General features: G+C 41.2%; 2 protein-coding genes across 10 annotated transcripts in view; one reads left to right on the top strand and one right to left on the bottom strand.

Moving 5' to 3' along the window:
- Positions 1–15,027, top strand: part of LRCH3 (leucine rich repeats and calponin homology domain containing 3) — a 152,322-nt gene extending 137,295 nt beyond the window's left edge. For 7 of the 9 annotated variants that reach the window (XM_066346973.1, XM_066346970.1, XM_066346965.1 and 4 more), the window contains 4 exons: positions 1,049–1,167; positions 2,484–2,621; positions 3,319–3,396; positions 8,068–11,302. In XM_066346973.1, the coding sequence (XP_066203070.1) occupies positions 1,049–1,167; positions 2,484–2,621; positions 3,319–3,396; positions 8,068–8,268 (536 nt within the window). In that variant the 3' untranslated portion in view covers positions 8,269–11,302. The other 2 variants (XM_066346972.1, XM_066346968.1) reach the window with 1 other exon arrangement.
- A 220-nt stretch (positions 15,028–15,247) lies between these two features.
- Positions 15,248–25,416, bottom strand: part of IQCG (IQ motif containing G) — a 53,830-nt gene continuing 43,661 nt past the window's right edge. Inside the window, exons 8-11 of the mRNA XM_066346978.1 lie at positions 25,272–25,346; positions 21,386–21,517; positions 19,804–19,905; positions 15,248–16,868 (exon numbers count right to left, since the gene is read on the bottom strand). Coding sequence (XP_066203075.1) covers positions 16,743–16,868; positions 19,804–19,905; positions 21,386–21,517; positions 25,272–25,346 — 435 coding nt within the window. The 3' untranslated portion in view covers positions 15,248–16,742. The remainder of the gene's footprint in view (positions 16,869–19,803; positions 19,906–21,385; positions 21,518–25,271; positions 25,347–25,416) is intronic.

Raw genomic sequence — 25,416 nt, 5'->3', positions numbered from 1 at the left:
GGAGACATACTACTGATAGGATTCTAAAGTAGTATGGAAAACTGTTTACGTACATTATCTACTAATGTTGAACATTTGTATATCCTGTTACTAGCAGTTTTGCTCTCTGAAATATGTACACATGTATACCAAAAGAGATGTGTAAAAATATTCATAGTAACATTATTCATAGTAGCCCCAAACTGAATGTCTGTCAGTTGCAGAACAGATAAAAAATTGTGGCGTGTTTATACAGTGGGGTGTCACATAAGCGATGCACAAATTAATGTACACAGCATGGGGTAAATCTTAGAAACATAATGTTGATCAAAAGAAGACAGACACAAAAGTATATATACATAAACATGTTTTTTATTTATAGAAAGTTCAAAAATGTTTAAAAACTAATCTGGTGTTAGAAGTCAGGAGGTCCATTGTTAGAACCTGGTGTTAGAAGGAACCTTTGGGTTCTGATGGGTAGGGAGCTTGAGAGAAGCTTCTGGGTGTTGGTAATGTTGCATTTATTGACCTAGATGTTTCCACTTTGTGAAGATAATTTATTGTGCTATTTGCTTATAATTTGTGTGTAATTTTCTGTATGTGTGCTGTTTTTCAATAAAAACATTATGTAGTGGATATAACCCAACAAAAGTAATTGAGCCAAATGGGTAATGGACATTTGTTGGTTTTTATACTATTCTCACTTTAATTTTATATATTTGAAAATTAATATAATAACTTTTTAAAATTTTATTTAGAAAATTAAATTTAATCAGGTGACATTGATCAATAAAAATATATAGGTTTCATGTGAAAATCTCTATAGCATTTGAACTGTTGATTGCATTGTGTGCCCATCACCCAAACTCAAGTCATTTTCTGTCACTGTATATTTGTCCCTCTTTCCTCACCCCCAACCTTCTCCCCCGTGACTTCTTCACTTTTATCTATGTAAAAGAGTTAATCCAGAATAGTAAGTGCTATACTTGGAAGGAAACTGATCAGGTGGGTCAGAGTATTAAAGCACTGTCAAATCACCTTTCCGTCTTACCTATTAATATTTGTTTAGGTCATGCCTCACCCCTTCCTTCATCTTCTGCATCTACCACTGATTCTGCAGATCCCATAACAGGGCAGAATTCAAGGAAGAGAGATGAAGAACTGGAATCAATAGATCTGCTCCGGAAAGTGCGTACATTAGCTTTAAATTACACTTTTTCATTGATATTGGTATAGCCTATAATCCTGCAATCACTTATTTACATAACTTACACTTTTTTGTGTGTGTGACAGAGACAGACAGGAAGGGAGAGAAATGAGAAGCATTAATTCTTTGTTGGGACTCCTTAGTAGTTCATTGAATTGTTTTCTCATATGTGCCTTGACCAGAGGGCTCCAGCAGAGTGCAAGATAGTGATCTCTTGTGTAAGCGAGTGACCTTGGGCTTCAAGCCATTGACCTTTGGGCTCAAGCCAGCGACTATGAGGTCATGTCTATGATCCCATGCTCAAGCCTGTGACCTGGAGTTTTGAACCTGGGTCCTCTGCGTCCCAGTCTGACTCTCTATCCACTGCACCACTGCCTGGTCAGGCACATGACTTATAACTTTTAATCCTGCAATCACTTGTTTATGTGACTTAAAATTGTGTAATAAAAGTAAAAGAAATTTTCTTGTTAAGGAAATTGGAAAATGAGATGGGTTATTCTGTAAAGCTTGATCATTCACCTTACCCACTTTAAAATTTCTTCTGCCTCATGTAAAGAAATCTTATAAGAGTAATAATAGCCCTGGCCGGTTGGCTCAGTGGTAGAGCGTCGGCCTGGCATGCGGGGGTCCCAGGTTCGATTCCTGGCCAGGGCACACAGGAGAAGCGCCCATCTGCTTCTCCACCCCCACCCCCTCTCCTTCCTCTCTGTCTCTCTCTTCCCCTCCCACAGCCAAGGCTCCATTGGAGCAAAGATGGCCTGGGCGCTGGGGATGGTTCCTTGGCCTCTGCCCCAGGCGCTAGAGTGGCTCTGGTCGCAATAGAGCGATGCCCTGGAGGGGCAGAGCATCGCCCCTTGGTGGGCGTGCCAGGTGGATCCCAGTCGGGCGCATGCTGGAGTCTGTCTGACTGTCTCTCCCCGTTTCCAGCTTCAGAAAAATACAAAAAAAAAAAAAAAAGTAATAATAATTTATATGCATGTACTCATATGCATAACACATCGTATATAGTGTTTATTTTTTTATTTTGGCTTTGAAAGAGAATCTAGTGGTGATGTTTTTTTAATCAGAAAACAGTAAGTGAATTTCTCCTGTATTTTGTTCACTGTGGCCTGACTGCCGTACGTGTGTAATTGACCTCCTTACCTTGACTTACCATAGAAGGATGAAGTAGGGGTTAGGAAGTTATTTGCATTTTATCTTGTATTCTGATTAAATATATCCCATTGTAACTCCATTATTGTACTATGTGTCAGCCACTCTTCAGTTAATAATATTACATATTTTCCTGTTCTTTCAGCATATTGAGTACCGGTTAAAAGTATCTCTGCCTTGTGATCTCGGAGCAGCTCTAACCGATGGTGTTGTTCTTTGCCATTTGGCCAATCATGTGTGGCCTCGATCTGTCCCGAGTATTCACGTTCCCTCACCAGCTGTAGTAAGTTTATAATGTTAAATGTTGACTTTTCATCAGACAGTTATTAAGTACAGTGGAAAGCACTGTGCATAATGCTTGAGGTCCAGATATAAATAGCGCAGTCCCTACCTTCCCTTCACTTCTTCTAAGGAGAAAATAGACATATATACAGTGACTTAGAGCAGTGTGATGTGTGTCAGGAGAGAGGTGTATAAAAGGCCTACTATAGGAATACAAAAAATGGAGCACTTAATTCTGCCTTGGAGATCTCAGGAAAGCTTTCCCAGAAGAGGTAAAATTATAGGAGTTTTTGCATAGTTTTCCTAGACTTGAAAGATAAGGAAGATCATGGCACATTCAAGGAATTTTAAAGTTCAGAATAGATCATGCACAAGGTGTGGGTACAGATGGCAGGAGGTAGAGCTGGAGAGATGAGCCAGAGGCCAGCACCGATGTTTGTAAAGCTGTATTGGAACACAGTCCCATTTATTTGTTTATATACTGTCTATATTGCTTCCTGCTCTTAGCAGAATCGAGTAGTTGCAACAAATTATAATGGCCCTTAAGACTAACACATTTGTTATCTGGTCCTTTAAGAAAAAGTTTGCTGACTCTCTGATCTAAACCATTACGTTTTTAAAGCAATTAGCAAGAATATTTTTTAAGTTAGCAAAATTTTTTTAAACTTTGCTAATATCACATTTTTCTTCCTTTGCAGCCTAAATTAACAATGGCAAAATGCAGGCGAAATGTGGAGAATTTCCTAGAAGCTTGCAGAAAAATTGGTGTACCTCAGGTAATAAACATCATATTTTATGTTGCCTAAATAGACTTGGGTATTATTTTCCTAAAATTGTTCAGAAATGCCAGAATCTTTACTCTTTATGGGACTCCAAACTTAAGTTGGTAATTACTAACATGATTCTGTGTGACTAGAGTCAGTCGGTGTAAGTACTTTTGAGCAGTTTTTCTTAATTATTTCTAAGGACCAACCCAAGAGATTATATACATATAAATTTATCATAGTAATTAATGCTAAATAATCAAAACTACTAACTCTTTTTTCCTAAAGGTTCTCATTTGCTCTTTGACTTGTATTACATCTTCATACACAATAGAGTCTGTGCTTCAAAATAAGTGCATCTCATTGAGAATGCTTCAACTGGTTTCAGGTTTTTTAACACTTGCTGTAATACTTTTTTTACGTTTATTTTAAAATAATTTTAGACCTAGAGAAATGTTACAAAAGTATCACAGAGTTACTATGTACCCTTCACCCAATTCCTCTGTTGTTAACGCCTGTATAGTTATCATCCAAACTAACAAACACTGGGACAGTGCTGTTATCTCACCTAAACACGGTCAGATTTCCCCCGTTTTTCCACCAAACTCTAATACTTTGGAATTAAGCACCCAAGAGGCCATTTCTAGGTATTAGTTCTGCTATTGAGGTTTATTGCCTCTAGCTTCTTCAGTTAAAGCTTTATTGTCCTTTACTAGTACAAAAAAATTAGGCCCTGGCTGTATTGCTCAGTTGGTTAGAACATTGTGTTGAAGCACAGAGGTTACTGGTTCAACCCCCAGTCAGGACACATACAGGAACAGATGTTTCTGTCTCGGCCCTGCTCTCTCCCTTCCTCTCTCAAAAGTCAATAAAATAAACTTTTTTTTTTAATAGTACAAAAATGTTAAACTTTATAGATGTGATTAGGGACATGAACTTGATACTATCACTTTTTATTCATTTACCCTTTTTTTTCTTAAGTGAGAAGCAGAGAGGCAGAGAGACATACTCCCACATGTACCCCGATTAGGATCCACCCGGCAACCCCCTATAGGGCAATGCTCTGCCCCTCAGGGGCCGTTGATCTGTTGTTTGGCAACCAAGCTCTTTTAGCACCTGAGGCAAGGCCATGGAGCAGTCCTCAGTACTCCGGGCCAACTTATTCCAATCAAGCCATGGCTGCGGAAGGGAGGGAGAGAGAGGAAGGAGAGGGGGAAGAGTGGAGAAGCAGATGGGCACTTCTCCAGTGTGCCATAACCGGGAATTGAACCCAGGACTTCCACACGCCAGGCCAAACTCTACCACTGAGCCAACCAGACAGGTCCTTCATTTACCCTTTTAAAAAAGTTTTGTTAAACCAACTAAGCATGGTGCTCTTAAGAAATAATATATTTAATAAAATTAAATTTAAAGAAATAAACAACTTGGTGACATTTAATACTTTTTTTTCATTAGTCACAATCATTATGGTGCCTGTCATCATATTTTATCTAACCTTCAAAGAGAAAAACATGATTCTTCTATCTCCTTTTTAGAAACCCAGCTGGCCAAGGCTACTATTTTATTTTTCACTTTTTTCTTTTGTGGTTTTTTAAAAAGCTGAATTATGAAAGAATTGAAATTTACATTTAGTGGAGGTTAGCAAGGACCTTTATTATTTCTCTGAACAAATTTTTTAAAAATTTTCTCATTTTCTCTCTGTCTCTCCCTCTCCTCTCTAAAATAAATAAATAAATAAATAAATAAATAAATAAATAAATAAATAAAAGAAGCCTGACCTGTGGTGGCGCAGTGGATAAAGCGTTGACCTGGAATGCTGAGGTCGCCAGTTCAAAACCCTTGGCTTGCCTGGTCAAGGCACATATGGGAGTTGATGCTTCCAGCTCCTCCTCCCCTTCTCTCTCTCTCTGTCTCTCTTCTCTCTCTCTCTCTCTCTTTCTCTCTCTCTCTGTCTCTCCCTCTCCTCTCTCAAATGAATAAATAAATAAAATAAAAAATTTTTCTCATTTTATGTAATACAAATTTCTAAAGGCTCATCGTCTTTTTTAGAACAAACCATTTTTAAACATATTAAGAATATTAATAAATTTTATAAACAAATAGCATGTATTTTCTCCATATTAATAGCAGGTTCTAATACTCATATGTACACATTAACATCCAGTGCTTCCCTTCCATCCCTGAAGATGTTCCTACCTGGTCAGCACAGTACACAGGCATGCCCAGCACCTGCCCCAGGTCCATAGCACAGTTCTTAAAAGAATGTGGCATGGACTGGTGCTGGGAGTGCAGCCAGGGAAAAGATACAAGTGATTAAAGAGAGTCGCTGCATACATAGAGGGGAGAGGGCTGAAACAGCACCGAACAGGAAGATGTGGTAGCAGAATTAGCCTATGTCAGACCTGTTAAATGTACTGTTTGCGCCTGACCTGTGGTGGCACAGTGGATAAAGCGTCGACCTGGAAATGCTGAGGTTGCCGGTTCGAAACCCTGGGCTTGCCTGGTCAAGGCACATATGGGAGTTGATGCTTCCAGCTTCTCCCCCCTTCTCTCTCTCTGTCTCTCTCTCCTCTCTCTCCCTCTCTGTCTCTCCTCTCTCCTCTCTAAAATGAATAAATAAAATTTAAAAAATTTAAAAAAAAAGTACTGTTTGCTAGTGTTTCTCGTCATAGTACCTGTGCTCTGGGCTTTACTGTGTCAGATGTAAAGTGTATACACTGAGACTGTTTCAGAGTGTACCTGCCATCAGTCAGCAAAATACAAAACAGTGCCTTAAAGCATGCATTAATTAAGCATTTGCTAAGCAATGGTCAACAGTATTTACTGTGAGCCAGCTTGCTCCTGTTCCTGTCAGAGCAGGAGACAGAAAAAAAATACAGTTTTAAAAGATTCATTGGTTAGATGGGGGTTCCTGAGACATCCTTCCTCCTTTTCCCTCTTTCCACCAGAAAGGGGAAGTGGACATTCCACATAGCCCACCTCTTCCTCTCCTTTGGCCTTCCACTCTTGTCTCTACCGCCGCCACCACCACCACTTTTAGATGGGTTCCTGTTATGCTGCTACTTCTGCTAAAAATTAGTTATTTGCATAGAACAAAGTGAAGGGAAATGAATAAATACACAAACTTGTAGGTTCAAACTAGCCTTCTCAGGTCCCTCTGCTACAGGAGGAAAGAGAAATCTGTGCCCCCTCTTCTTCCTTTGTCCCCCCTGCTCTGGGCGTTCTGAACTGCCCAAACGTGCCCACTCCTCTGTGTGCCTCGTAAAGGGAGTCAGGGATGTAGAAATGGTCACTTTTGAAGTGGTATGTGAAATCTAATATTGTAAATATTAACGTCATATTCCATGCATTGAAGCAAACAATTTCCCTCCTCATAACACTTTCAAAGTGTTTATAAGGTAAATTATAAATGAAACGTTAAAGAATAAGGTAACTAGGCCCTGGCCGGTTGGCTCAGTGGTAGAGCGTCGGCCTGGCGTGCAGAAGTCCCGGGTTCGATTCCCGGCCAGGGCACACAGGAGAAGCGCCCATGTGCTTCTCCACCCCTCCCCCTCTCCTTCCTCTCTGTCTCTCTCTTCCCCTCCCGCAGCCGAGGCTCCATTGGAGCAAAGATGGCCCGGGCACTGGGGATGGCTCCTTGGCCTCTGCCCCAGGCGCTAGAGTGGCTCTGGTCACAACAGAGTGACGCCCCGGAGGGGCAGAGCATCGCCCCCTGGTGGGCAGAGCTTCGCCCCCTGGTGGGCGTGCCGGGTGGATCCTGGTCGGGCGCATGCGGGAGTCTGTCTGGCTGTCTCTCCCTGTTTCCAGCTTCAGAAAAATACAAAAAAAAAAAAAAAAAAAAAGAATAAGTAACTACTAAAAACCTCTGATAAGCCTGAGCATGTAATAGTCTATTATTAAATGCTTTTATTAAATATATGTTATATTTGAAAAATTATAGTAGGTGATAAAAATTTCTATGTGAGTTCTGTATTTTGTGTCCTAAACTTATCTGTTATGTGTTAAATATTTTCCCATTTTCAAGTCCAATAGTATATTTATTTATTTGGTTTCTTAGTCTGTGAACTGGAGAGTTTGGATGATCTCTAAGGCCCCTTATGGTGGTAGACTCATTTTGTACATATTAATGAACTGGATTTGGTGAAGATAGCCTTGCCCTGGGTGTTTAGAGGAACAGCAAAACATCCAGTGCGCCTGACTTCCAGCTAGTAAAGTTCTCTGATGATTAGGCTTTCTTCCCTTTTTGAACCTTCTGGATTTACCTGGCTTTCTCTGAAAACTTCGCTCACCTCCGCCTGCACCCAAGTTTTGTCCTTGCTTTCTGACCTATTCTTGTTCTGTTAATAAGGAAGGAGAGTCGAGAAAGAGGCTTCCTCCTGCAGATCTCACCACTCGGGCCTCACACAACCCTCAGCCAGCGTCCAGTTGTCTGTTGTGTCCTGAATGTTCATGCTAGTCACAACCAGACAATTTTATTCTGCTATTTTTTAATAAAACCAAGCTCAGCACACAGGATTCTTTGTAGTTTAATTTTTCAGCCTTTTATTTTCATTCATCAGAGTAAAAAATGTTGCAATATGTGTTTCTTTGAATATGATTGAGATGAATTCTATATTCTAATCTGTATTTCTGATCCACTGACTTTGTTTTTCTGTTTTCCTTTCCTGCTCACACTTTGGACAGGACAATCTATGTTCCCCTTCTGACATTCTTCAGCTAAACCTCAGCGTTAAAAGAACTGTTGAAACCCTACTTTCTCTTGGGGCACATTCAGAAGAATCAAGTTTTATCTCTCTGTCTATCCAGCTTTTGGGTTTTGTCACATTTTATTGTACTTTAATGTTAACTCTCTGTATGCTTTATTCCTGGATCTTCCCCCTCTAGCAGAGAGGTTGCATCCCAGTGTTTTTCCCTTCATTCCTGTGCTTGGTGAAGGAGGTTTGTTTCTTGTCCAGAAATATTTATATATGTGCTGTCTTTTCCTGGTCATCAAAGATCTAACCAATAAAGTAGATAAATCCTTTTCTTATATATGCAGATAAGCAAGCAGCCCGTCACATTAGTTAGTAAGCATTTATGGGGACTAACAAAGAATAAAAGACCAATTATTTTTCCTCCTGGTCACTCATCCATTCACCTGGCCAGTGGCCTTGTTTCTGGTAAGTGCTGAAGTGTTTCTACTAACACAATCCTGGAGTCTGTTCTTAGAATATGACTAAACTTTATCTCCAAATGACATAAGACCCCACTGGGTCATTTTTCCATGCCTGAACACAACTTAAGTGTTGAGATTGTAAATTGTTGAACTTCTTTAAGAACTGCTCATAAAGAAGATAGTTGTACCCTTTCTGGTTTAGGGGGCACGTGATCACTTAAATCTCTGCATTGAACTATGCCCTGAAATCTCCCTTTTGGTTGTCTGGGCATCTTAGTGATTTTAATTTGATCAGCATGTTCAGTCCAAAGATCATGTAGGTTCTCTAGATTGCTATTCTGCGCCCACTATGTGTATTTTAAAAAGCACACAGCAAGAAAATGATTTGGAGTGATTTTGTGGCGCCTGTGTAGATTCACTGTGTTAATCTTTATTTGAGCTTCACTTCTAGAATCCTACTGTGAATTTAAAACTGGAATTTATTTAATTCCCAGTACATTTGAACCATCTTAATAGGTGAACTCATCTTTTATAGGCTGTTGAGATTCCATCTGAACAGTAGCAGGTAAAGTGTTAGGCAGCAGTCTCTGGTCTGTATCCAAGGCAGTGAAGCCGTTGCTTTCAGAGTGCTTGTTGGTATATTTGCTGCTCTAGCCTTACCCCTTTCTGCCAGAGGCTGAAATTTTTGAAATTCAGTTCAAAAATTTTCCGAAAATTCACATCACTTTTTGACAAGCTGCCAGCACGCCAGTATCTGCAGCAGTGACTGACTGTGCACCACGTGAGAACATGTATCCTCAGGAGCAGACGTGTGAGAAAAATCAGACCTCGGTGATGACCTTGTGCCTTAAGATGTAAATAACTCCCACGTCACTACCATTCCAGTAATGGGACGTGAGGCATAAATGGGTCAGTGCTTGAAACAACTTTATAATTGCAGATTCTAGTTCTCATAAGTAGTGTTTCTGAACATTCAGGAATCTCCTGAGCTCTGTTAACAAAATTAGACAACTGAATTCACATATGAAGGGAGATTGCAAGGAACAAAACATCCTGTTGCAGAAGTCAGCCTGAAGTTCTGATTGCTTCTGTTTTCTTCCATATTAAATAAGACAGTTACTTACTCCATTAAACACTGTTTACTGTTAATGCAGAAAGATTGAACAGTGTTGAAAACTTTAGTTTTATACAGTAGTAGTGCCTTCCAAAGTCGGGGGTGAGGGGTAGTTTTAAGATGTTTCTGAGTCAGAAATCATTCTGTTTTGTGGAGTTTTGTTCCTTTAAAAAAACACCTGATAAAAAACATGTCTTGTATGTGGTTTTAGGGGAGTAATTGTGCATTATTTCCAGGACACACGGGTTCCTTCGTAACCAGCTAGAAGGTAATTGTGTGTCTGGAAAGCGGAGCCTCTGAGGCCAGGGCCTGTCAGGGACCACAGAGGCGCTGCTGAGGTCAGGGAACGGGCCTCAGAGAAAACACATCTCTCTGGAGAACAGAACACCAGAAAGTGCATTTCAAGACCAGTTAACCTATACTTGAAGTTGTACTCAAAGTATTTCTACAAAGGTGGTAGTTTTATAAGAGCAAAAGATTGTAGTTACCTTGTTTTATCAGATAAGTATTTTTTAAAAAGGAAGCATGAGGACCAGTAAGTGCTCAAAATAAATACTTGCTGTATTTTTTATTGCAACTAATTTTGTAATCACAAACTTCCTAATAATGTAGTGCCAATGAAAAGCTGAGAAAAGTCCCGTTATGTTCTTTAATAAATATATATAGTTTTGGGGTTTTTTAAACAAGAATTTAAACCAGAATTCCACTTTCTGTCCTTTGTGAGAGCAGCCTCTTTCTGAATATTTAGTCTTAAAAGAAAAACCAGCGATAGGTGCTATTCTTATCATATGCCTTTTTCTCTTGCAAGAAAGAATTAACAAATGAATGAGGCAAAGAAGACAGAAGTATTTAACTTCCTTAAGCAAATATGTAGTTTTAAAATATATGGTGATTTATTCTTGACTAAACTCATATTTTCCAGCATAATTTAATCTATTAAATGCCAGGAGGATATGAAATATTTTATTTTTTCAAATACAGTTTTGTTTTTTTTATATACTGATTCAGATTTTTTAACTAGTTCAAACTGGACCTTCTGTGAATCACCCAAAGTTTCTCAAATATATCCAAATTTCAAGGATATACTCCAGTTTCTTCCGATGACTCCCGCCTGGTATCAGAACAGCAGGGGAGAGTCCTGGTTTCACGGTCAGGATGATAATGCAGAACAGGCGCCCCGTCCAGTGCAGTCCGAGCGATGGCAGGACACAGCCTTGCATTCCTAGAGCATGTATTTCAGAGTGGTGTCCATCTTCCAGGCTGGACCCACCCGGTGTAACTTGTAACTTTTTCTGTTTTCACACGCCTCCTTTTACTCATCTAGATTGCTCTTTTATTATCAGATTGTCAGGGATGAAGGATGTCACTTTTGCTCCACAGTCTTCTGTTTATCTTCGGTTGTATGTATAAGTATGTAACTTGTCCATTTTCCAGTTTTAAAAGTGATCTCCATGTCCTTTCAGTTGTGTTAATAAAGTGATAGTGTCAGATACCCTCACCGTGACTCTTAAACAGAGGTCAGAGTCCTGGGGGCTGACTTTTCATATCCCAGTTAATTATTATGAGGGATAGAGATGCTTATTTTTTTCTTTTCAGTGCTGTGATGTTCATCCTGTTTTCTCTTGTTTTGTTTTTATGTCACATTATCCCATTTTAGGAGCAATTATGTTTGCCTCTCCACATTTTAGAAGAGAAAGGTTTGAGCCAGGTTGCAGTGACGGTCCAGGCTCTCCTGGAACTTGCCCCGCCCAAGCAGCAGCAGCAGCACCTGTCTGCTGTGTGAGGACCCCTGCCCAGCGGGCGCTGGCCTGGCCAAGCAGAACGGGACAACGTGATTGCTGCTGCCAGCCGTCCGCTTACCAGAGCTCTTACATGTTCTTAAAAGGGACTGTTTCCATGATTCCTAACAGGAATATTTTGCTTCATTTCTCCATTTTAGGGGAGGTTATACCCATTTCCACTGAATTGCTTTTGAAGACATGGGTGGTTTTCACAAATGAAACTTAGTCCTGTCATTACTGAGACCCGAGCACTGAAGCCTAAGCTGGCTGTGCTTTCCTAGAGAGTTGGCTTTTTTCCACATACCAGAAAGGACATTTCTCAGAAGGACACTGAACTCTCTTAAAGGCACAGTCATGCTCTTATCCTTACCTGTTTCCAAGACCTCTAGATTCCACTGGTTTCTAAATTTGGTTATTCAGTAGAACTCTCCTGGCGCACTTGTTAAAATACAGGTTCTCATTTAGTCAAGTCCAGTGAAGCCTGGGTATCGGCATTTTCCACAAGCATTCCAGGAATTTCATGTCACGGAGACCACTATTCCAGGCCAGATATTTATATGATTCTGGGGAGTAATGATTCCACTGTGTTTTTCAGCTACATTTAAAATCAAAAGCTATATACCATGACTACTTGGACTCTTCTGTCCAAGACAAAACAAAAATAACATAGAACTGGGATGGGATTTTTAGACAAAAAAAAAACCTTGTCCAAGGCACAACAAAAACAATATAGAAGGTCTAGATTTTGCGTAGTGTCCTAGGCCTCCCCCTAACTCCTGTCTACCACCACTTAGAGGAGGGTTCCAAATCCCTGGGCCAGCCAGGAACAGGCACTACTCAGCATCGTTTGCATTGACGTTATTAAGCCCCAACCCTCTTCCTCCATGCGCTCCCAGGACACCTGGACCTGTGGACCTGCCAACCCCCCCCCCCCCCCCCCCCCCCCCCGTCACAGGAGTATACATCCAGCTCCCTAATGGAAGATTTTTAAAAAAAACAAAACAAAAGGAATAAAGGAAAAGCCGAGAGTCTTACCGTCCTGTCAGGTAACTGCCAGTTCCCATGGCTAAATTAAAGCACTTATGGCATCTTAAAAATAGCTTGCTTTCTTTTCACCTAGCTCCACCACTAGTGCCTGTTCACTCGTTGTGGGTGGAGTGTGGGGCCCAAGGTCTCCCACAACACAAAGCCAGAAAGCCAGGAGCCTTTATCCAAGCCACTGTGGGGGGGGGGGGGGGATTAAGCCACTTGGATCTTTTTTGCCCCATTTTGTACCCCTTTTAGTAGTTAGTGATGTTTGGTATTCACTACCTTTATAAACCCAGTAGGTGAAATCTAAGGGGTTTTTTTGTTGGTAACTCTTCTGAATTTTCTTTACCAGTGCATGCATTTGAGCATAGTGTTCTCACTCTTTTTAGCATAAATGCAGCATCTAAAAGTAACTTTGGATAAAATTATGTTGAATATCAGGTCCAAATGTTTTCTCCTTGTTCTCACAAGGAAACAAATCCATCAGAACATTACCGTTTTTCCCAAGTTTAAAATTATATAACAAAAAACATCTACACTCATATCCCAATGCTTCAGGACCCTCACAGAACAAAAAGTAAAGTGTCTCTTAGGGCTTAGAGCCAGACCCATTCTATTTGCAGTTCCAAACACATCCACCAATCCTATGACTTGTTTAGAATTTAGCTGTGTGCATTTTTCAACTAGAAGTAGTTTTCCTTCTAGTGAACATTAAAGCTCAGTACAATCTCCAAATTATAGAGAGCCATTTGAATGAAACTCAGCAAAGGACAGGACTCCTTGTTACATATTACACAAGGAATAATCCCAGAAAACATACATAATGCAACATTCAGAACATTTGCAACTAATTTTCTCAGAGGAATAAGTGGAAATTTCAGCTTATTTCAAATTTTACAGCATAAAACCATATTAATGTATTTTTATCAAACTAATTCAGATTTACATTTGAACTAGAAAAAATTTATGTACAGTTTTGGTTGATAAAGGAAAATATCAAATATATTGGATTTCTTTTCTATGTCAAGATACGAAAACAAATCATGATGTTTTTGTTGGAAATTTTTTTGTATTCACTGTTTTTGTATGTATGTTTTTTGTGGGAGGGTTCCCTTTTTTTTTTAAAGCTTTACTGAGGTATAATTTACATGTCACAAAATTCAGTTGTTTTTAGTAATGTGCAATTCTTTAAGTTGTACCTTTGGGGGTTTTTTAACTGAAAAGAAGGTTGAACATTTAGCCCTGCTAGACTCCAGTGTAAGATGAAGATGACTTGGTGACAGTTCCACCTACCCATTCATTCTTGAGCTCCCTACTGAAGCAGCAACCTTCCCAGAGCGAAGTGTGATAAAGAAAAGGCTGTGTGCCCACCCCCAGCTACAAGATTGTAAGTCATCAGTTATCCAGGCTCATCCATGCTTAGCACTCCAAACAGTTTTCTCTGGAAACAACTCATGGGAGGAAGGGCTTTTGTAGTTGGCTGGAATAGAGTAGGAGGGTCATTAGTAGGTCAGTTCCTTTAGTAGCTTTTTAAAATACAGCCTTACAGCTAATTAAGGAGTCTGATTTCTCTTACTTGCTATAGCTCAGCAGTGACTAATGATGTGTGACTATGCTGATGAGTGTGATGAATTTTTTAAAAACTAAGCACTTAAATGGTTATAGAAATGAAGGAAAACATGGATATTTAGAACTTTTTTATATACATATATGGCAATGAGATGGTTCACAGCAGATTTCATTTTATTTCTGAAAGTGTAAACATGTAATTAGTAAAAGATTTTGTGAAACATTGCCCTATATTTTGTATGTCTGTAAATATGATGCTTAAATTCTAAGTATAAATATGTCAATATCATGTATGTTATTTTAAATTGCCTGTATGACACCTTACACTTTGACATCAGAATAAAAGCCAACACTTCAATAGCATGAAACAAGCTGATTTGAAAATGTTCCTACCTAAAGCATGGTTTTCCTGGCGAAATGAATAGGTATCTAATTCCCTGAAGGAGTATTGGATCAGAAGAAGCTGGGTCCTCATAATAGGCCCTTGAGATCAAAATGTGCTTTTTAAAGGAAGTAGAATCATCAATAGTGCCCTGTATTTGGAATTAGGTATAAGGCTTAAAATACATGAAATGTGTGTGATGCTTTTGAACCGTTTTTCTCTCAGAAACTACCAGTGGTACCATCGGAAAAGCTTTAGCACCCCAAGACATTCTGTTTTGATTTAGCAAGCAAGAGTGACCCAGCCAAATGCACTCATTCTTTTTTAGGGGAAGAGAAGAAATAACCAACAGTCAGCTTTATGTTCCAGGTACAGGTTGGATATATTCACATACTTTATGTCTTTTAGTCTTAAAATAAGGCGAGAATTTTTGGGTAAGTAAAGTAGGTATAGACACTAGTATCTCTTATCCAAACTATCTCCTAACTAGTCTTCCAGCGGCCCTGTGTTCCCCGTCTTTACCATGTGTGGGTTATCCTAACGTATTTCTATCTTGTATTTATAAGGTCTGCCGGAAAGTTCTGTCCGGTTTTGGAATAAAACAAAATACAAATTTTTCTTACCATCAATAAACTTTATTAAATAATATAATTGATAAAACTAAGACTCAGAGACATGAACAAGAATGTGATGGCAACAGGGGCGGGAGGTTGGGGGAGGGGGGGAGGGGGTGAAGAAGGAGAGAGGGGTTAGGGGAGGGGAGGGGCACAAAGAAAACCAGATAGAAGGTGACAGAAGACAATTTAACTTTGGGGGAGGGGTATACAGCACAATCAAATGTCAAAATAATCTAGAGATATTTTCTCTCAACATATGTACCCTGATTTATCAATGTCACTGCATTAAATTTAATTAAAAAAATAATAATATAATTGCCATTATTATTAATGATTTCTTGCCAGCGTGAGGGCAATTTGTATATCCCATTTTTGAAAAATGTTTTATCTTTTGATGCGAAAAACTGAACCGTGCTTGTTTGATTTCTTTTTGAATTTTTTGCCCTTCAAAAAATTTTGTGGGGGAGGGGGAGGGGCACGGAGAAAACTAGATGGAAGGTGACGGAGGACAGTCTGACTTTGGGTGATAGGTATGCAACATGGTTGAATGACAAGATAACCTAGACATGTTTTCTTTGAATATATGTACCCCGATTTATTGATGTCACCCCATTAAAATAAATTTTAAAAATTTTTTTGTAAGGACAAAAACAAGTGATAGTCGGAGGGTGCTAAGTCCAGGGAATATGGTGGATGCGACAGACATACTTCTGTAGCATTTCTTCCTTGTTGAAATTCGTAAAAATTACAGTGGCGTAAATGAACTTTATCAGTAGCCATGGGTACACTATCGCTTCACACATAAGACTAACGTGAATCAACTTTGTTTTAGTTAATTTGCTATATCAGTATGTATACATTAAGTGATAAAAATAGAGAGACACACATGCGCCAAATAAACGTGCTTACGTGTCGAAACTTGTGATAGAAACGGACAGAACTTTCCGGTAGACCTTATATAATTTGTATCCCTACCTATTTCCCAGAAAAAGGAACTAAAGCACAGGTGGTTAGAGCATCATACTGATAAGCAAAGGTTGCCGGTTTGGTCCCCGGCCAGGGCACATACAGAAACAGATCAATGTTTCTGTCTTTCCCTTTTTCTCTCTCTAAAAGGAATACATTTTCTAAAGAAAGAAAAGGAGCTAAAGCAGCTTATAATAAGGTCTGTATTCCATGCCACCAACCCCCAATAAAAAGACTAAAGTGATCATCTAAAAGGTAGGAACCAACCAACCTCTAATAAAATTTCACTATATATGTATTTTATGCTGGACACTTTAAACATCATCTTGTAATTCCTACTGAACACTTATGCTCATAAGAGTTTTTTCACTATCAACCAATTGAATAAAGTCAGAATCAAACGTATTGCAGGAATTACTGCAGTTTTAATGCATCACTGTAACTAAGCCCATGAACTTCCTTCTGGTAAGAAAAAGCAAGAGGAATCTTCACAAGGCTCTTGGAAATATTTCTTCCCAGCAAATTTTTTTCAAAATACGAAGAAGCCCTAAATCAATGGTATAATCCTCCTTCAGGATTTGAAAACTAATGTAGCCGGCAAAGTGAAATAACCAGGCAGCCCCTGGGAATGTCCATAATAGGAAAGAACCTGTAGATGAGTCATCGGAGGTAATAAATGTTTCTTATTCCCTTCAAGGCCTTCTCATTTCCAGAGTAACAGGAAAAGATAGAAGATGCGTGGTCACTATTTCTTGCCTCTCCGCTTGCCCTTCTGTTTACCTTTGGAATCTTTGTCCTCTTTGTCCTGCTTAGGCATTTTGAAACCACCAATTTCATTTCGTACCATAGTGCCTCGCCACCAGGCCTGGAGCTGAAAGAGAAGAGGAGTGAATACGATGTATAAGTATGCTTGACAAGCTGCGTTCTTTCCATGTAAGGGGATTGGTTTTTTTTGTTTGTTTGTTTTTTTGTGGGTTTTTTTTTGTATTTTTCTGAAGCTGGAAACGGGGAGAGACAGTCAGACAGACTCCCGCATGCGCCCAACCGGGATCCACCCGGCACGCCCACCAGGGCCCTCCGGGGGCATCGCTCTGCCACGACCAGAGCCACTCTAGCGCCTGGGGCAGAGGCCAAGGAGCCATCCCCAGCGCCCGGCCCATCTTTGCTCCAATGGAGCCTTGGCTGCGGGAGGGGAAGAGAGAGACAGAGAGGAAGGAGGGGGGGGTGGAGAAGCAAATGGGCGCTTCTCCTATGTGCCCTGGCCGAGAATCAAACCCGGGTCCCCCGCACGCCAGGCTGACGCTCTACCGCTGAGTCAACCGGCCAGGGCCAGGGGATTGGTTTTGATTAAAAACTTCTGTATGAAGAATGGAGTGAGTGGCCGAGCATGCTCTCTCGAGAGCAGTGCTCCCCAGCTATGCAGGACCCAGTGCTTAAGCCATGGACTCTCAAATTCTCAAGAAAAGGAAACCTGATCACTCTGAAACCTGACACGCTTGTACTGCTGGGAGTCTTTTTGTTTTTTGGGTTTTTTAAAGATTTTATTCATTTTAGAGAGGAGAGAGAGAGAAGGGGGGGGGAGGAGCAGGAAGCATCAACTCCCATATGTGCCTTGACCAGGCAAGCCCAGGGTTTTGAACCGGCGACCTCAGCCATCCAGGTCGATGCTTTATCCACTGTGCCACCACAGATCAGGCTGTACTGCTGTTCTTTATGAACATCCTTTCTCATACTTAACAACCCTTTGGCCCAGGATGGGTGTTAGTTACCTGGGCCACAAAAAGCAAACACTCAGTCAAGCATGTGCAGATAATCTAAATGACTTCAATAGACTTCCTGGTGCATTTCATATCTTTCTTTTCCAAGTGAGAGGAGGAGAGATAGACTCCTGCATCACTCCAACCAGAATCTACCCAGCAGTGCCCTTCTGGGGCCAATGCTCTGCCCATCTGGGGCCATGTTTGCAACCAAGCTATTTTTAGCATCTGAGGCAGAGGATCCAGGGAGCCATCCTCAACACCCAGGGCCAATGTGCCCAAACCAATCAAGCCATGGCTGTGGGAGGAGCAGAAAGAGAAGGGGGAAGAAGGGAGGTGGAGAAGCAGATGGTCGCTTCTCCTGTGTGCTCTGACTGGGAATCAAACCTGGGACATCCACATGCCAGGCCAACGCTCTACCATTGAGCCACCAGGCCAGGGCCACATTTCATATCTTTAATGATTAACTAAAAGGATCGATACTCCTCTTAACTTTCAAAAAGTAAGCTTTAGATCACTCCCTTGAGTATCATTGTCATTAGACACAACTGTTCTGAATACAGTCTGGGTTACTTGAAAATCAACTAAGTCCTAAAGACTGGAAGCAGATCCACTAGTGAAAAGAAAACAAAGGCAGTCTTCAGCTAGCTCTTAGATTTTTGCTCAGTCTAGGTATCCTGACAAAACACAGGAGCTCTATAAATGCCTGCTAACTGTACATCTGACCTCTCCTCATGGAATGCTCAAGTTTGGATTTGGATACCTCATCCTGAGTGTACTTGAAAGCTTACTCTCTTAATCCACCCCCAAATATACATCCCAAACTGCAGTCTACATACTGCTCGTCTCAGCAGAAACTCCTCTTTAGAGAAAAGGGCAATCCTCAGCACAACAGTTTCAGTCCAGCTAATGTTATTTTTGCTTGGTATTTCCCAGACTCTGACCTGCCAGTTAAATCATCACTAATATACAGAATGTAAAACTAAAACTTCTCTTTTTTTCTAGGTTATCCCCTGTACCTTTTTTTTAAAGATAAGTCTGTATGTGTTTCTTTTTCTTTTTAGATTTTTATTCATTTTAGAGAGGAGATAGAAAGCAAGAGAAAAAGAGAGTGAGAAGGGGGGGAGGAGCAGGAAGCATCAACTCCCTTATGTACCGGGCATGCCCACGGTTTCAAACCAGCAACCTCAGCATCCCAGGTCGATGCTTTATCCACTGCACCACCACAGGTCAGGCCCCCTGTATCTTTATTGAAAACGGCTCTTATCAAAGTCTACCAGATAGCCTGGGCTAACTTAAAAATAGGATTTTCAGCCCTGGCCAGATAGCTCAGTTGGGTAGAGCATCATCCCAAAACAAAGAGGTTGCTAGTTCAGTCCCTGGTGAGGGCACATAAAGGAACAGCTTGATGTTCCTGTCTGTCTCCCTCCCTCCATCCCCACCTTCTTCTCTTGCTAAAATCAATAAACAGGATTTCAGAAGCAGTAAGATATTAGAACCCCCTCAAGAGCTGTTTTGGGTCCCTGGCTGGGTTGCTCAGTGAATAAAGTATAGTCCCTGCACACGGAGGTCACAGGTTCGATTCCCAGTTAGGGCATGAAGGAGAAGCAATGAGTACACAACTAAATGGAATGAATAACTAACTGGAACAGCAAGTCAGTGCTTCTCTTTCTTCCCTACTCTCTCCTCCTTATCTCTCCATGGGGAAATAAAATTTTAAGTCAATGGGGAAATAAATTTTTAAGTCCTGTTTGGTTAGAAATAGTATCCTTAAATTTAACCTCTGGACACAAATTTTAGGTTTTGCTTCCACTGCTAGCCACCTCCTTTTCCCTGGATAAGAGTTGGGGGCATGTCCTTTCCTGTTAACTGTTATCCCTGCACCACAGCTGTGTTTTCAAATTCTAATAATAACAAAGGCCATGTTGCCTCACAGATCTGCTCTGTGCTTGATAATAATCAAGATGGACTTTGTATTCCTCAGTGTTAGGCCAGCTAAGGAGCTGAAGGGGCCCCCAGAAACCCCTTCATGGGATTACTGCTTTCTACCTTTATGATGCTCTTTAATTCCAGTGTAGACTGTTCTACCTTCCTCTTGATCTTCTCCTTTTCTATACGATCTTCAGTGATGACCTGTTCATACTCCCTTACCTGCAAAAGTAGACATTATTCATGGTATAGGACTCTCTTGGCTAAGCTGTGGTTCAGCCAGCCCTGCAATTTTTAATTAAAAATTTTAAAATAAAGCATGCCAAATCTAAAGATAAGCCAAAGAGAAAAAGCTTGCTGGATTCTTATACATATTATAAATATTCATGTATTAACTTTGTAATTGTTTTCAAACCTCTTGAATAATTCAAATTTGCTGTAAAATAGTTCATAAAAAGTAAATACAATATAATTAATGACCTCAAAATAATGTAAGTTTTTAAAAAGCTGTGATAAAATGTGCACATAAAAATAGCCATCTTGCCCTGGCCGGTTGGCTCAGCGGTAGAGCGTCAGCCTAGCGTGCGGAGGACCCGGGTTCGATTCCCAGCCAGGGCACAAGGAGAAGCACCCATTTGCTTCTCCACCCCTCCGCCGCGCCTTCCTCCCTGTCTCTCTCTTCCCCTCCTGCAGCCAAGGCTCCATTGGAGCAAAGATGGCCCAGGCGCTGGGGATGGCTCTGTGGCCTCTGCCTCAGGCGCTAGAGTGGCTCTGGTCGCAACATGGCGACGCCCAGGATGGGCAGAGCATTGCCCCCTGGTGGGCAGAGCGACGCCCCATGGTGGGCGTGCTGGGTGGATCCCGGTCAGGCGCATGCGGGAGTCTGTCTGACTGTCTCTCCCTGTTTCCAGCTTCAGAAAAATGCAAAAAAAAAAAAAATAGCCTTTTTTTTTTTTTTTTTTTTTTTTTACAGGGACAGAGAGAGAGTCAGAGAGAGGGATAGATAGGAACAGACAGACAGGAAACGGAGAGAGATGAGAAGCATCAATCATTGGTTTTTCATTGCAACACCTCAGTTGTTCATTGATTGCTTTCTCATACGTGCCTTGACCGTGGGGCTACAGCAGACCAAGCAATCCCTTGCTTAAGCGAGTGACCTTGGGTTTAAGCTGGTGAGCTTTTTGCTCAAACCAGATGAGCCCGCACTCAAGCTGGTGACCTTGGGGTCTCGAACCTGGGTCCTCTGCATCCCAGTCCGATGCTCTATCTACTGCGCCACCGCCTGGTCAGGCCAAAAATAGCCATCTTTTAAAGAGAAATTTGGGGAGTTCTGTATTGAGTGATGAAGCCGTAATCAGAAGCATTTTGGAAATCAGAATTTACTAATAATTGTCTTCTAAAACCATAAAGTAAAAATATTAGTACCTATCTCAAGAGGTTGTTGTGAGGGTCAAATAAGTTATATCTGTGAAATACTTGTAAAGTGCCTGGGACAGAGTAAGCACTACCTAAGTGTTGGCTACTGCTATTACTGTCCCCATCATCAACATCATTATCGTCATGGTCATCGAAAAAGAATCCCACTGGTTTACAAGCACATCTCCACCTTGTCACCAGAAATAGCGTTACCCAGCTACCGTAGCTCAGCTGCCACCCACTACTCAGTGCTCAGCCTTACACTGTTGAAACTCTGCGTCCTTACCATTCTTGCAAGGTCTCGAAGGTGTGCCAAGTCACTGGCCTTAGCAGATTCAAGAACATCCAGTTCATTCTGTTTCATTTCTGTGTCCTTATCAAATTTCTCCATCCAGAACTCAAGCTTCTCTTCAAGTTTCTATTTGAAAACAATATTAAAATGTCTTCTCCCAGAAACAAAACAGTAAATACTGTATAAAATTGTTTATAAAACTCAAGAACAAGCAAAATTTTTCTATAGCGACAGAAATCAGAATCATGGCTACTTCTGGAGGGAGGGTTGGTTTGTTGCAGGGGTCGGGAACCTTTTTGGCTAAGAGAGCCATAAACGCCACATATTTTAAAATGTAATTCCGGGAGAGCCATACAACGACCCATGTACATTATGCATTATCCAATAAAAATTTGGTGTTGTCCCGGAGGACAGCTGTGATTGGCTCCAGCCACCCGCAACCATGAACATGAGCGGTAGGAAATGAATGGATTGTAATGCATGAGAATGTTTTATATTTTTAACATTGTTATTTTTTTTATTAAAGATTTGTCTGCGAGCCAGATGCAGCCATCAAAAGAGCCACATCTGGCTCACGAGCCATTGGTTCCCAACCCCTGGTTTATTGACTGGTAATGGGGCATGAGGGAGACTTTTGGTATGCTGTAAATGTTTCCTGTATCTGGGTGCTGGTTACAGGAGCATATATACATAAATACTCATCAAAGTATATGCTTGATATTGTTCTTAAGTTATTACTCAATTTAAAAATGGGGAAGAACCTGACCAGGTGGTGGCGCAGTGGATAGAGCATCGAACTGGGATGCGGAGGACCCAGGTTCAAGACCCCGAAGTCGCCAGCTTGAGTGCAGGATCATCTGGTTTGAGCAAAGCTCACCAGCTTGGACCCAAGGTCGCTGGCTCGAGCAAGGGGTTACTCGGTCTGCTGAAGGCCCACGGTCAAGGCACATATGAGAAAGCAATCAATGAACTAAGGTGTCGCAATGAAAAACTGATGATTGATGCTTCTCATCTCTCTCCGTTCCTGTCTGTCTGTCCCTCTCTCTGACTGTCTCTGTAAAAAAAAAAATGGGGAGCCTGACCAGGTGGTGGCGCAGTGGATAGAGCGTCGGACTGGGATGTGGAAGGACCCAGGTTCGAGACCCCGAGGTCGCCAGCTTGAGCGCGGGCTCATCTGGCTTGAGCAAAAAGCTCACCAGCTTGGACCCAAGGTTGCTGGCTCCAGCGAGGGGTTACTCGGTCTGCTGAAGGCCCGCAGTCAAAGCACAAATGAGAAAGCAATCAATGAACAACTAAGAAGTCGCAACGCGCAACGAAAAACTAATGATTGATGCTTCTCATCTCTCTCCATTCCTGTCTGTCTGTCCCTGTCTATCTCTGCCTCTGTAAAAAAAAAAAAAAAAAAATGGGGAAGAAGGCCTTTTCAGTGTCTGGATAAGAAGTTGCAATGAAGAGACAAGACCTAAAGGGTTGGTAGAAAATTCTGAAGGCTAAGGAATGGCATCAGACATCTCGTTGATAACACTACAGTGGCCCCTCGTCTATCGCTGGGTCAAATTCCAGAACTCCCACCATAGGCAAAATCCGTGAAGTAGCGACCTTATATTTCTTTTATTATTTATATATATTTTAAGGTTTTATTTCGATTTAATATTCTTCTAATATGTTTTAGTTAATATCTTTATATTGTCAATTTTTTTAAGTTAGAAAATGCTTATTTTGCCACAAAATAATTAAAATAATAAATATTGATATATAAATATACCTATGTACTACAAAATCCTGTGATATAGTGAAAAATCCATGATACAAAATTAGATATATACAATGTAAAAATCTGTGATACAGTGGATAGAACATTAACCTGGGACACTGACGTCCCAGGTTCAAAACCTTGTGGTCCCCAGTTTGAGCATGAGTTGACTAGCTTGAGCATGGAGTCACCAGCTTGAGCAAGGGGTCACTGGCTCAGCTGCAGCCCCCCAGTCAAAGCACATTTGAGAAGCAATCAATAAAATGCCACAACTTTAAGTTAATGCTTCTCATATCTCTCTCTCTTCCTCTCTTTCTCTCTCTAAAAAAATGTTTTTTAAATCTTCCCTCAACCAAGAGTTATTTTATGGTGAAAAAAATTATGGTAATGAAGCAATATAGAAATAAAACAGTTTCTTATATAATGCTAAATGATAATGGCAGAAGACAATATTGTATCTGTATTCAAATTACAGCTTTAGAAAATAATTATTCAGCCTGGCCAAGCTGTGGCGCATTGGATAGAGCATCAGACTGGGAAGCGGAGGACCCAGGTTCAAAACCCCGAGGTCACTGGCTTGAGCGCAGGCTCACCAGCTTGAGCATGGGGTCACTGTCTTGTGAGTGGGATCATAGATATGACCCCATCATCACTGGCTTGAAGTCCAAGGTCACTGGCTTTAAGTCCAACGTCACTGGCTTGAGCAAGAGGTCACTTGCTCTTCTGTAGCCCCCCGGTCAAGGTACATATGAGAAAGCAATAAATAAACAACTAATGTCCCGCAACGAAGAATTGATGTTTCTCATCTTTGTCCCTATCTGTCCCTCTCTCTGTCTCTGTCACACACACAAAAAAAGGATAAGAATTATTCAGATGATAAACTTTAAAAGAAAACATGGGCTACAACTCATTCATTAGGCTGGTAGAACGAAGATTGATTTTTCTTTCCTTAAAAAAATGTTTTTGCACCTGACCTGTGGTGACACAGTGGATAAAGCGTCGACCTGGAATATTGACATCGCTGCTTCAAAACTCTGGGTTTGCCTGGTCAAGGCACATACGGGAATTGATGCTTCCTGCTCCTACCCCCCATTTCTCCCCCTCCTTCTCTAAAAACCAAATAAATAAAATCTTAATATATATATATAAGAAAAAAATGTTTCTGCTACACAGCAATCCCTCACTGGGTAACTACCCCAAAAACTTGAAAACACTGGTACATAAAGACATGCACCCTCATACTCATCACAGCATTATGCACAGTGGGCAAGACATGGAAGCAACCAAAGTGTCCCTCTAGAGAAGATGTGGTACATATATATAATGGAATACTGCTCAGCCATAAGAAATAATGACATGGTGCCATTTATGACAACTTGGATGGGCCTTGAGAACATTATACTGAGTAAAAGCTAAGAACTATGATGTCACACCTAGGTGGGATATAAAACTGAGACTCATGCACCTAGATAAAAGTGAAGTTACAAAGGGGAGGGGTGGGTGGAAGGGAATAAAGAGGGACAAATATAAGGTGACAAAATGATTTGACACACAGTTCAAATGCTATTGAAATGCTCACCTGAAATCTATGTTCTCTAATTGATCAATGTCACCTGATTAAATTTAATTTCTTAACTTTTTTTTTTTTTTTTTTCTGAAGCTGGAAACGGGGAGAGACAGTCAGACTCCCGCATTCACCCCCGACCTGGATCCACCTGGCACGCCCACCAGGGGCGATGCTCTGCCCACCAGGGGGCGATGCTCTGCCCCTCCGGGGCGTCGCACTGTTGTGACCAGAGCCACTCTAGCGCCTGGGGCAGAGGCCTAGGAGCCATCCCCAGCGCCCGCCATCTTTGCTCCAATGGAGCCTTGGCTGCAGGAGGGGAAGAGAGAGACAGAGAGGAAGGAGGGGGGGGGGGTGGAGAAGCAAATGGGCGCTTCTCCTATGTGCCCTGGCCGGGAATTGAACCCGGGTCCCCCGCACACCAGGCCGACGCTCTACCGCTGAGCCAACCGGCCAGGGCCTAAATTTAATTTCTAAATAAAAAAAATTAAAAATGATTTTACTGTCTGGTATTTTGTAAGTGGAACACAAACATGTCAGAGGATAAAGTTTTGGTGACTCACCTGCTGCTCCCTTCGAAGGAATACTTCAATCTGCGTGTGAATCTGGTTCTCTTCTTCTATTTTCAATCTCAGTTTCTGTGAGAACAATGAACCGACCTCAGGAATTCTGCCCAGTGGGATGGAAATGAGACTCACGACTACAGGT

The sequence above is a fragment of the Saccopteryx leptura genome, chromosome 8, assembly GCF_036850995.1.
Source record: "Saccopteryx leptura isolate mSacLep1 chromosome 8, mSacLep1_pri_phased_curated, whole genome shotgun sequence".
Lineage (NCBI taxonomy): Eukaryota > Metazoa > Chordata > Mammalia > Chiroptera > Emballonuridae > Saccopteryx > Saccopteryx leptura.
The sequence above is the reverse complement of the archived record's forward strand: the minus strand, read 5'-3'. Positions and strand labels throughout refer to the sequence as shown.